The following is a 13,615-nucleotide window of genomic DNA, read 5'->3' on the forward strand; positions in this document are numbered from 1 at the left end:
GTGTTTCCAGGGGAATGCCCAGCATTTTCATGCGGCCGCTCATTTTCATGCGTTCCCTTGCTTTAGCCCGATGTTCGCCCCCGCCCCCTCTGGAGCACTCGGCTCGGCGAGTGTGGAACTCACCAAAGCCTTTCGCTCCTGGTGTTTGCACATGCGCATAAATGTGTATAAACGCACATGCCTATGTGCAAACTCAAACATCGGGCAAGGGTCCGAATCAGCCCAATGTGCGGGGTCCTCAGGACATGTTTGTGACCCACTGATATAGAGGCGCAAATGGTGCTGAATGCTGTGTACAGTGCTTTAAATTGCATGTACTGTATAACATGAAGATGCTAACAATATATACTGTGCCTTTTCTAACCACAGGACAGCCACTGGATCCAACATTCTTTTTAAGCAAAGCTGTTTCAAATGTCATCTGCTCTTTGGTTTTTGGGGAACGGTTTGACTACGAAGATAAATCTTTCCTTCAACTGCTTAATTTCTTGAATGAACTCTTTCGTTGGTTTAGCTCTGTGTCAGGACAGGTAAGGAAAGAATTCGGAGCCTTTGTATGCAGTTTACTAACCTTTAAAGATTACGTTGACAACTCCAATTGCAACCTAGTAATGTTATGCCAAACCACATGGAGAAAAGATTGTGGAACATACGTTTGCCCCCCTTGATTCCTGATACAGATAACAATGTGCATGGGGAACACATGAGCATTCTTGGATGTTAACCCTTGTAGAACCGAAAGTGTTGCATGCACTTGGCTCCAATGCATCCTTCGTGACTTATAGGCCCTTATTCTGATCTGTGCGGCCAGATCAGAATATGCGGCCAGGACCGTGCAGGCGAATCCCCGCCTTCCATACGGATCGCCACCTCCGTCCGTACGCGGATATGTGGCGGTCCGCATGAAAGTGGACGGGGATACGCCTCCTCCATCTTGGGAGCAGCCCCTGCATTCGATGGTCGCCGAACATCAAATGCAGGGCCGCACGCTCCACCAGCGCCCGCCACCCTAGACCACACGGACACTTGTCCGTATGAAATCATGTATGGGGGCGGGCAGCTGACATCCGGCGATGTCAGATGCCCGCCCCCTACACATGCGTCACGGCTTCATTACCATGCATACGCCCTGCGTTTGCATGGGAACGCCCATGAAACGCGGGGCGTATGCATAGGGTAATGAGGCTAAGTAGCCCTTCACGCCCCTCTCCGCCCCCTGTGCGGCGTCTAAAGAATAGGTACGGCGAAACCGCCTGCACATGCGCAGAGTGACCTCTGCACATGCGCAGTCGGAAACCATCGGCGGTCCGACCGCATGCGGAAAAATCCGCACCGATCAGAATAAGGGCCATAGTGACACAAGTGTCTTCTAGAAGTGTAATCTACTTGATGAACAAAACGTTTTTGCCGCAATAGTATACAAATACGTCATGCTCCATTATTGATCAAATAAATTATGTTTTTTTATAATATTTATTATTAATAGTTTCCTATAATGTGCACTCATATTGAGCAGTTTTACAGAGAATATGTGGCCATTCCTGTCTGTACCTGCCCTGGAGGAGTTTTCAATGTTTTTGGAGTGTGGACAGAAACTCACTCAAGCTTGAAGAGACCAAAGAAACTCTCCGACAGTCGGTATTCCGACAGTCATTCCTCTGACGTCGGAATCCCGACTGCTCCCTCCTGGGGGTCCACGACCCCCATAGAGGGAGAATAAAATAGGTGGCGAGAGCAGCTCGCCACGTGCCCGCAGTGTGGCGAGCGCGGCGAGCCCGCAAGGGGCTTTATTGCGCTCCCCACGCTGTGCAGTCGGGATTCCGATGTCTGACTAATGACTGTCGGAATCCCGACTGTCAGGTAATTATACCACACCCAAACTCCACACAGGTAGCAGACATAGGATTTCTGGATTTCTCCCTTTCTGAATCTCTCATCCTATTACATTTCCCCCAATCTATTCCCACATTCCCTAACCTTACAGTATACATGTCTTCTCAGATGTACAATATCTTTCCCAAAGTGATTGAAAACATGCCGGGACCCCACAAGAAATATGCAAAATCTGTTGATAACATCAAAGAATTTATTGCAGAAATGGTAAAAAAACACATGGAGACGTTGGATCCCAATTCTCCTCGTGACTTTATTGACTGCTTCCTTGTTAAGATGAAGCAGGTGAGTTCTAAGGTTGCCAATTGAAAGCTTTTTTTATGACAATTTTTCAAAAGGAATTCTCTGGGAAACAATATTATTGTTTAGTAGTAGGTTGTGGTTTAACTCCGCGCTTAGTTCAACTCGTCAACGTTTTCTGTTTATACGTTGTTGCTTGTTGGAAGATGGGGTGGGTATTCTTCAATATACCTCTACTTGGTCATATGACTATAAAGAAAAGACTTTAAGCACATCCATATAAATGTCAGTATAATTCTCTTTCTAATAAAACATTTCTAAAAAGTTTTTATTTTTATGAATATTACTGCTGAATTTTATAAATATTATTTAAAAATATTTAAAATATTGAACACAGTAGTTAAAAACAGCCTGACCCCCCTTTCAAACAAAGGACCTGATTAGATACTGCTTGCTAAGCAGAGGTCGTTCGCTACTTAGAAAGTGGCTTAAACCCCCTACCCCCCCCCCCCCACCACCACCACCACCACCACCACAACCTCCCTTCCTGCAACCGAATTCCCTCGGTACCATATGCATGCAGCCAAAGGGGAGAGGATTGTTCGCCGACCATCAAATGATTTTCTCTCCCCTTCAGAAATAACAGTCAGTCTAAACTGACTCTTACAGATGGGGCCAGGCTCTTCTTTGCTGGCGAATCGCCAGAAAATCACCGCTGGCGATCCCCCAGAAGCCCGGCTCGCCATCTGACTGAGCCGCGCGTGCGTCTCACGCGCGTCTCAGTTTCGATCGGCGGGGCGACGGGAACCCTGTCCGTCTCCGCTTTAGGGAGACGGACAGGGTTAGGGGGGGTGCGGGGAGGCGGTGGGGACCCCGGGTGACCGCAGACAAGCCGGCGGTGACCCGGGGGAAGCGCCGTCGGAAGGGGATGTGCGCGCATATCTTGCGCGCGTTTCCCCTTTCGCTGTACGGGTGGCGGGGGACACCCCTGCTGCCTCCAAAAATGACTGCCTCCTTTAAGGGTCTATTAGGGACACGCTGCATGTATTGCATTACAGGAAGTGCTGGATGTCAGATACACTAGTGCACCTGCATTCATAAAACCACTGGTAACTGATTTGCCAAACAGACGTTTTGGATTTGGATTTTTTTTAATTGCCTCAAGCCTTATTTGACTCAAAAACAGTAATTTCCAGTCATTTGCAGAGGATTTTCATCCACCTTACAGCTCGCAATGTGGTATTCATCCACTTTAGGCCAAAGTCTGCAGTGAGCTGGCTGGTTGATTACTACTAGGCAACAGAACAGCGACACAAACAGACGCTAGTGTAGCGGTGCAAGATGGAATTGTCTTTGGGCTCTCCCACCCACTCTTATGTTAAAAAGGACATGCACAGTTTAACAAACCAAGCCCTCCAGTGACTAGCTTTTGTGGCTGAAGTGCTTTGTTTGTTTGGTCCCCCACAAAACAAGGTACAGATTGGCTTAAGACACCAGCTCTACAGTGGCAAAATTTTATCATTGTTGTCATCCTCATCCTCATTCTCATCAGTGTGTACATCCTCCTCACACAAAATTAATTCATCCCCGTTGGAATTCCTTATTACTGGATCCTCTGTATTGTGCTACAATTGCCAGGAAAGGTCTTTGTTTAGTTCATTTTAATAAACATAATTTTTCCACATTTTGAGGAAGTAGCCTCCTATGCCATTCGCTCACAAGATTCCCGGCTGTGCAGAAAACTCTCTCTGAGTACACACTGAAGGGTGGGCATCTTAAGTAAAGCAAAGCCATTCTGTACAAGAGCCTCATTTTTTTTTTCTTGCCAGTACTGGACGGGAGTGTTTGACATTCCAATCTTGGTGTCATGAAAATAGTCCTCCACCATTCTTTTGATGTTGACCGTATTAGATAAAGTTATAGTAGAGGTGTCACTACTTCTGGGTAATTCTTTTAGACCCGACCAGTTGTCAAAATGTTGTGACTTACCTGTATTGGCACTGGATCTTTTTGGAAAGCTTAGTTTTTTTACTGGCTGCTGCTGAAAAAAATGAAGAATGAGAAGCCATGTGTCACTTGCGCTACCAACTTGCTCACCAGGAGCTCTTTGCATTTCTTAATATCTGGGTCAGTTGGAAAAAAAGAGACAGCATATGACTTAAACCTAGGATCAAGCACAGTTGCCAAAATGTAGTGATCCAATTTCAAGATATTGGCAACCCTTGGATCCTGGCAAAGCGAATTAAATACTTGATCTACAAGTCCAGCATACTTTGAGGTTTCCCTTTGTTTCAACTCCTCCTTCAAGTTCTTAAGATGATTTTCCATCAGCTTAATTAGGGGCTAGGGCGTAACTACCATAGGTGCAAGGAGCGCAACTGCTATAGGGCCCATAGCTGAAGGGGGCCCATCTTTACTGTCTAAGTCATATATTTTATCATCATCAGTTGCTAAATAGGGGGCCCTTACAAACTTTTGCTATGGGGCCTACGAATATCTAGTTACGCCCCTGATTAGGGGAATCAATTGACTCAAGCCTGCGGTGTCAGAACTCACTTCACAGGTAGCTACTTTGAAGGCACAACATAGAAAGTAGTCTCCAATGCTAATGGACATTCCCCCTATTCTCCCAATGTCATGGCTTGTTGTATAGCTATGGATGGCTTTCTGTTGTTCCTCCATCCACTGAAGCATTTACTGTAGAGGGTGGAGTTCCACCTTTTTACCACGCCTTGCTTCGGTTGATGATAGGGCAAATTGTACTGTTCTTGCAGGTGCTGCAATCTACTGCATGCTGTAGCTGAATGCCAACAAATGACAGACAGCATATCCTGCATGCCCCTGTCATTGAAAAAACAAATGTGTGACCAAAACAGGGGAGGTTTTGGAATTCACTCAGCTGTAATGCTTTCACGATATTTGTACCATTTTTAAAAATCACAAAACCTGCGGAGAGTCCAAGCATAGTTAGCCATTTTGCTATGACATCCCTTTGTTTTTCTAAGAGGTTATCAGCAGTATGCCTCTTAGTGAAGCCTATGATACACAGACTAGCCTGCCTCTGAATGAGCTGGTGTTATGTGTCCACATACATTTTGGTTTTGCTGTGCCATGTATGGCACAATTTGGCACACCTTGGACTCTGCAAAAGTCACGCTTTGTGATTTTTCAAAAAATTTCCACCTCTAATCTATTACTTTATACAAATTCTACTGCTGCAAACCATTTTCAGAATCCACCCATTTGCTACATTTTTAAAAGCAGCTAAGCCGTGTTTTACATGTTGTGACAAATTGAGAAAAAAAGCCAAGATGTATGTGGACACATCTACTGCATCTGCTGCTGAAGGCGATTCACCCACCAAGTGAGTTGTCACAGTTATGTAGTCTTTAGTTTGCCAGTTACCGCTTGAACACATATTTGTGGTTAATTGGATATGGGTACAATAGCATTTTCCGAAGGCCAATAATTCATTTTTGTTAATGTCCTGCTACAGCTGAGGAATGGCTTTTCAGGTGAAATTGAACCGAGATGTAAAATCGAATGATTTCTCTCCCCTCCGGCCGTATGCGAAGGGATATTTTTGAGTACACATTCCCTCTCATGGTAATGAGGGGATTCGGTGGTGGTGGTGGGGGACCACTGCTTGGCAATTGAACTTAAATCTGGCCCAACGGACACAGATCTAAGACTAGCATAGCAGTCAGGGCATCTTTGATCCGCTCTGCGACTAAGTTAGTACTGTCGTACTTGCTTCCCCTTGCACAATATTGTTTAACAATCAACTCTTTTGTCACACTACTACTAGTAGTTTTTTTTTTTTGTACACATTTGGGATCAAATTCCACCCCAGCAGCAGCAGCAGCAGGCATAGTGCTCAAGGAATCCTCTGAAGAATCCTGGAAAGGGGAGGAGTAATTTAGCTTTAACTGATTGGTTGCAGGACTATCCATTATCATTACTGAGTATATTGAGGATGAAGGTGTTGGTGGTAGAGATTGTAGGTGGTGGGATCTAGTAATGAGAAGGGAGCTACCTGATGCTGGACTGCTTGTAGTTGTTGTGTTTTTAGCACCAGTTTCTAATCTTATCAAATGCTAGTCATGAGCTTGCTGCAGATGACGTAATAGGGTGGAGGTGACTAGATGCTTTACGTCCCTACCTCTACTTACTGTGGTTCCACAAGGGCTACGGTTGGCTTGATAAATATCAGGATTAGATAAAAATAATTCCACACATATTGTAAAGGTGCCCATACACTGCTGCGACGTCTTGCAGCAGTGTTTGGACACCCGATACCCTGGCAAGCCAACAGGACCTTCCCGGCGGCAAGGACGCATGCGATCCATTGTGATGGATCGCATGAGTCCCTGCTTCCCGCCTCCCTCGCCGCCAGAAAGTAGGTCCCAGCACGGGTGGTCGGATGGGCAGCAGGTCCAACCACCCGGTCGGGTCTGATGCATATGGGACCGCGCATCGGACCCGACGGCATGTCAGGGAGAGGCAATTTGGTCCAATTTAACGGCCCGATTGGTCGCAATCGGCCGAAATCGGACCAAATCGCCTCAGTGTATGGGCACCTTTAGAGATGGATTTGTTGGTCCTAGGCATGACAATGGCCTCCTTTTTCTTATCATGGCCAAGAGACTTCTGCTGGTGCCTAAGTAACACAAACAACATCATCCTCCTTAACATCCTCATTGGTTCCAGCATCAGCTGCACAAATATTCCCCTCAGCCTCTTGCAATTCCACAGTTGCATCCACAATTTCTATGTCATAAGCAATTCTGATGCTGCTCATTCCCACATATACTGAGGAAGTGGATGATGGAGGCTTCTCTGAAAGGTCAGGCTTACACATACAACTTAAGGACATACCTAAACTCTCCTCAGGTATTTTTGTAAGATGTTTTGTGTTGTGGGAGAAGTTTTCTGTGACTTTTTGATTTATACATACAGAATACAGTATTTCACATTATTAGATGATTATTTGCTATTTCTGCATAAGCACAGAAATAGACTCCTGCGTCGTATTTTTCACAGGAAGAAGACATACCACAGAGCGAGTTTCATAAGGAGGCAGTTGTCAATACGACATTTGATCTGTTTGCTGCTGGTACTGAAACTACTAGCACTACGTTACGTTATGGGCTGGTGATTCTCCTCAAACATCCAGATGTAGAAGGTTAGTAGACACAAAGATCCAGGCTTTGAGTAATAGTGTCCATTGACATGGAGCCAGTTGTATCAAGCTTCAAAAAGTGACATGTTGTTTTTCAAACTGAGGCCCTTATTCAGATCTGATCGCAGTACAACTTTGTTTGGAAAATTGGCAAAACCATATGCATTGCAGTTGGGGCAGATGTAACATGTATAGAGAGAGTTACATTTGGGTGGGGTGTGTTTAAACTGAAATCTAAATTGCAGTGTAAAAATAATGCAGCCAGTATTTACCCTTCACAGAAACAAAATAACTCATGGGAACCCAATGTCCAAAAATTTCTTATTGAGAGTCACATACTTGTTGATTTAATTAAATTGTGTTTGCTGTTATACTTCAGTTTAGTAATGTTGTGGTGGACACAGGTCCAGGTGAGCCACCGCCGTTGGTTTTGCATGTCACATTGATTTTAAGAATTTGGAGAAAAGTGTTGATTCCAGCACTGTCGTTGATCAATAAGTGTTTATAATCCCTCTGATACATTCTTCCAGCTATATGCTCAAATACTGTAGTCAGATAACTATGTAGGTTACAAAAGTCAAGAGAATACATTTAAACTCCTTGCTACAAGAAGTGGTAAGCGTTAGACCTACCCTCACCATTGTCCTATAGTGGTTGCACGAGCAACGTCAATGTCGCGTAGAATCACCGAAGGACAACATTGAGGGAAAAGAGAAGTAAAGGGTCAACATAGGGGAATATCAATAGACTGCACATGCATATGGCCTGTTGTTCGCATGCATGTTGCTGTCTTGTAATAAACTTCGGTACTTGTTTCCTAGCACGGCGCCCATCGCATCGTATACCATAAGACTAAATATGGTATACAATGGGATGCGATGTGACGCGATATTGTACAATAAAATATCGTATTGCATCATATGCCATACAATGGCATACAATGCGATGGTATATTTATTGAACAACTACCCTGATGGGTCCTTACAATGTTAAATGCCCCCCCATTGTCAACACCACCCCCAGGATCAACGCCAACCAGAAGCGTGGCGAGTGCAGCGAGCCCGCAAGGGGTGGCGGTACGCGTCCTTCGACCTTTTCATACCCCCACTATCCGCATCGGCGTGGAGTTGACTTTAGATAGTGTGGCGAGCGCAGCGAGCCACCAAGCCCGAAGCGTAGCGAGCGCAGCGAGCCCCGCAATATATGTAAAGTAATACGCTTCCCCTCGCGGGGCGTGCTGCACTCGCCACGCTTTGGGCTCGGTGGCTCGCTGCGCTCGCCACACTATCTAAAATCAACTCCACGCCGACGTGGATAGTGGGGGTATGAAAAGGTCGGAGGATGCGTACCGCCGCCCCTTGCGGGCTCGCTGCACTCGCCACGCTTCGGGTTGGCGTTGATCCTGGGGGTGGCGTTGACAATGGGGGGGGGCATTTAACATTGTAAGGACCCATCAGGGTGGTTGTACAATAAAAAATCGTATACCATCGAATCGCATCGCATGCATCGTATGCGGCTATATAGCATGTGATGTGATGTGAAGATGCCATAAGATGAAAATCTTGGGCGCCGTGCTAGGAAACAAGTACCTAAACTTCTGTTATGTTTTTAATCACTGGCCATGTGTGGTAGCCATCCGTTTTCTGGTTGTGTCAGGGAAAATGTAGGCATTTACAAAATGAGCAGCCATGTGATCAGGTCTGAATTAGGCCCATACTGCAGATCAATGCCTCCAGTTGTACCGTGTTGTAGAACTTAATGTAGTATAAGTATCCATAATAGGATGCAAAATGCATTCATTTAGAAACCCAGGGCGAAATGTAATAGGGTGCGATTATTAGACATGTGCGATTTGGTAAAAAAATTGTAAAAATCGGACGTTTACCAAAAATCGCACATGTGACGTTTAATAAGGTGCAATTTTTTTTTAGCTGTGTAAAATATTGCACCTTATTATATTTTGCCCCCAAAGGCCATCGATATTATGTTGTGTGGTGGGGTCCAAACGATACATTTTTAATATGGTGCCTATCCATGCAACTACAATATGCTTGATGGCAGTGTCATGACAAGAAATGTGCTCCCCAACCCACGGAAATTTCGGCAACGCCCCCCCCCCCCACCTTAGAATAAAGCCTGCTTCCCGTAAAAAAAAAGCCTGCCTCCCCCCACTGCTAAAATAAAGCCCACCCCTGCCTTACTCTGCTGCTTGCCGCCGCCAGGTCTGTGGCCGGGACCCGCACAACTACTTGTCTACAGTCCTGGCGCTCCTCCTGGCTGGCTCCTGCTAATGAAAATGACCCTCACAAAATGGCTGCCCCTAACAGCAGGTCGCCACCTCCTTTAGCATCCTCAAAAAGTATCCACTGTAAGGGGGTGGACATTTTGTGTGGGCTATTTTTCATTAGCAGGAGCCAGCCAGGTTGAGAGCCGGGACCGCAGACAAGTAAACCTCTGGGTCTCGGCGGCGGCAAGCAGAGGAGAAAGGTTGGTCCTGGGAGCAGTGCAGCACATCGATAGCCCCGCAGACCCTGGTGTCCACACTTACTCAGACCGTGAGGTCTGCAGAGCTATTGTTACGCCACTGCTTGAAGGAATAAATTAGATATATACAGTATCTGTCATCCAGTATAACACTGAATTAACAGTAAACACAACTAATTTCTCATTTGAATGTGCCATTTTTCATCAGAAGATTGAAGACATTAAATCTATTATTTTTGAGAACTACTTTTCATCTCTGCAGAACTCCTCCACAAAGAGATTGACCAAGTCATTGGCAGAAACCGTGCCCCATGCATTGAAGATCGTTCTTGTATGCCGTACATGGACGCTGTTATCCATGAGATTCAAAGATTCAGCGACCTCGTCCCAATGGGTCTTCCACACAAAGTGACCCGCGATGTGCACTTCAGAGATTTTATCATTCCAAAGGTGAGGATACCACTAAAATTTTTACAGCATATTAAAAGAATGGTTTAAATAAAGTGCTTTAAAAACAGTGAAAGTTGGAATTCAATTAATAAAATCGAATGTGCAGTAAGCACTGGTTCTGGCGGCTACTTAATGCTTGTCAATGTTGACAAGCAGTGGCATAACTAGGGCTCTGCAGCCCTAGCAGTGGTGGTAGGGAGCCAGTGCCAATGGGGCCGAGGGTCACAGTGCTCTCAAGGAGCAGGATATAGGAGCCCTGCGTGCACTCCAGCAGCCTGCCCACTGCCCTTCCACCGTGGCCACCACTCCCCCTTCCACTGTGCATGCTGGGGTGCAAGGTCACAGCGCTCTTACGGAACGGGAAGCAGGAGCCTGGCATGCACTCCACCAGCCTGCCTTCTCTCTGGACCCAGCATACAAGGAAAAACCTGGATCAGTAGTGCTCTGCCTGCCAGGGCCGTCTTTTTGTATGGGCTTAATGGGCACTTGCCCAGGGGCCCCAGGTGTATAAGGGCCCTATGCTGATAGCTTTTTCCAGGGATACGTGAATTTTAAAAATTGCCCAGGGGGAACTGGAGATATCCAACTTCAAAGCAGCAGTTCACATCTGCCCGGTTAATTGCAATTCCCAGTCATATTTCTCTGGTTCTCTCTGACTTATATCTGAGAGTAAATTCCAAAAGCTGGGACTCTCCCCTTTCTGTTGACACTAGCGGCTTGTCTCTATCATGCCCAGACCCCGAGATATCAGCTTTCCAGCAGCCGGTCCCTGCTCCAGCTCCAAACGTCTGGTGTACAGTTTTATATTTTTGTCAATGGATTGCTCTGGCTCCTGATCTCTGATCCCCAAGTTCCCAGCACCTCCTGAAAGTTGGGACTCTAGGTTTTTATTCTATTGAAGGCTAAGAAATCTATTTCCAGATAATGGTGAGATCTGCAGTCAAACAAGCAGCCCTTCCACTGGAAAATGATGAATATAAAGCCCACTCCATTATCCAACCTTCTCCTGCAGACCAATGATAAATATTTTCTGATTTTGTGATGTAAATTGATTTAATCCTCTTGCACAGATAGTGTTGACAACTTTTGTAACAGTGTCCACAACATTGCTTAATTTTAAAATGCTTTTACAAAGGGCCTCTTGATGTATAATGTAATGTAGAAAGACCATTTTGTGTTCTGGATTATTTTCTGTGACTTGGTCTTGAATTCTTTTTAGCAATCCAACATTTTTTCCTGTTAGATTGGGGCATCCATTTGTTGTCACACCAGGCATTTTTTTCCAATCCACTCCAATTTTGGACATACACTGAATTTCAGCCTCCAATAAATCCTTTCCAGTTTTTGTATCTTTCATGGGCTGCATTGAAGCCAATTCTTCTGTAATGTCAAATTTTTCATTGATACCTCGAATGAAAATCATCAACTGGGCTGTGTCTTTGACATCATAACTTTCATCCAGTGCGCCGTGACAAACTAAGGTTTTCAAACTGTTTTTTTCTTGCCAGGGCACAATATTGCAGCAGCGTCAACCATACATTCCTTTATACATTCATTGAATGGTTTTACTGTTTTTTTGCGCATTTTGTGTGCTTTTATATAGCTCTCTCTAGTAATTCCTTCCTGTGCGGATGATAATTCAGTGAAATTTTTTTGCATTCGAGCAACCATCTCATTGGCTTCCTCCGCTTTATACTTTAAAGCATGTTTTGTCTCAAAATGTTGATTTAAATTATATTCTTTGAATACTGCCACAGATTCCTTACAGATTAAGCACACAGCTTTTTCACCCACAAGGTAAAAGAAACAGTTAGGAGCAGTACTATTGTTCTGGAAAAATAGGTTCAGGAACTGCAGGTCTGGGGGTGGATCAATTCATTTAAAAAAAAAACATATATAATAGAGAGAGGGAGGGAGGGATAGGTGTATATATTGTATTTAGAAACCAAGGCACTCACAGGAGACTTTAAAATAAAACTTATCTTATGAAAAGTACATTTTCAGTTCCTGATGATGTCATATTTAATTAGAGGTTCAGGAACTGAGTTCCTGCTGGTTCCTGCTGAAAAATAGCACTGGTTAGGAGTCCATTCTTTGTTGAATTATCTGCATTCACTGTCTACCTTTCTTTTCTTTATGGAACACATTTTTCAGCCTGTTCATATTTTAAATTAAAATTAAGATTAGTGCAAAATATTTACAAAAGACTGAAAAAGTCAGCCTTCATCCCCAGTTGCCTACAGAATTGCCCTCACCTCTACAACACATGCCCTATAAAAACAGTATCCTACCGCAGGGGTGATATTTGTAACCAGGAATCTTCTTTATGGCCCTTAAGGTGCCCATACACGCTGCGATTATCGCATGGGTTTTGAACTTTTAAAGTTCAAAACGCATCGCATTGGATAGAATCGCACCATGTACCTGTGGGGATGCGATGCGCGTCCACGCGGGTACAATGTTGTATAGCACAAAAAGTATCTGCAGGAAGTACTTTTTGTGCTGCATTGCCTTGCATCGCATCACTTTTGTAGCATATGCGATGCGATGCGATGCAATGTACATTACTTAACTATAAACTAAAAAAAAAAAGAAAAGAGGCTAAAATCGCATCGCATCACATTACACCCGCACAGTACAGTAGATTGCATCACATCGCATCCCCCTTCAAGTGCCAAAATTGCACGGCACAAATGAAGTACAAAACGCACAGCACACATATCGGCGCGTGTATGGGCACCTTTAATCAGATCTGATTGCAGTACAAATGTGTTCTCAAAATGGGCACAACTATGTGCACTGCAGGTGGGGCAGCTGTAACATGTGCAGATAGTTCAATTTGGGTGGGGTGTGTGGAAACTGAAATGTTAATGCCAGTGTAATAATAATGCAGCCAGTATTTACCCTGCACAGAAACAAAATAACTCTCACAAATCTAACTCTCTCTATACATGTTACAGCTGCCCCCCCCCCCCCTGCAGTGTACATGGTTTTGCCCATTTTGAGAACAAATTTGCACTGCTATCACATCTGAATGAGGCCCTTTGTACACATATTTCCTGGTAATCTACCAGCATCTCACTCTATGCAAAATATTCCCTTCCCAATGCATTAGGCACAACATTAACATTATGCCACACAGAATAAGCCAAAATTCACATTATACCTTGCTGAAATATCATAAATATTTACCACAGTTCTAGATGAACATAGCAGATGGCACTCCACGGATTTGGTAAAACAGTGTATTGGATCAATCAATCAAATATACATTACATTATATGCCGGGATGTCATCAACAGGCAAAGTAGATACAGTCAATGCAGTAGTACGGACACATATTAGCATTGCCTGTATCTACTGGTT

At 44.6% G+C, this 13,615-nt stretch overlaps 1 protein-coding gene across 1 annotated transcript in view; it reads left to right on the forward strand.

The window, feature by feature from the left end:
* LOC146035956 (cytochrome P450 2G1-like) overlaps positions 1 to 13,615 on the forward strand; it is a 44,039-nt gene that overhangs the window by 20,674 nt on the left and 9,750 nt on the right. The window contains exons 4-7 of the mRNA XM_083159682.1: positions 370 to 530; positions 2,002 to 2,178; positions 7,177 to 7,318; positions 10,062 to 10,249. Coding sequence (XP_083015808.1) covers positions 370 to 530; positions 2,002 to 2,178; positions 7,177 to 7,318; positions 10,062 to 10,249 — 668 coding nt within the window. The remainder of the gene's footprint in view (positions 1 to 369; positions 531 to 2,001; positions 2,179 to 7,176; positions 7,319 to 10,061; positions 10,250 to 13,615) is intronic.

The sequence above is a fragment of the Crinia signifera genome, chromosome 9 (genome assembly GCF_055691185.1).
Source record: "Crinia signifera chromosome 9, ASM5569118v1, whole genome shotgun sequence".
NCBI lineage: Eukaryota > Metazoa > Chordata > Amphibia > Anura > Myobatrachidae > Crinia > Crinia signifera.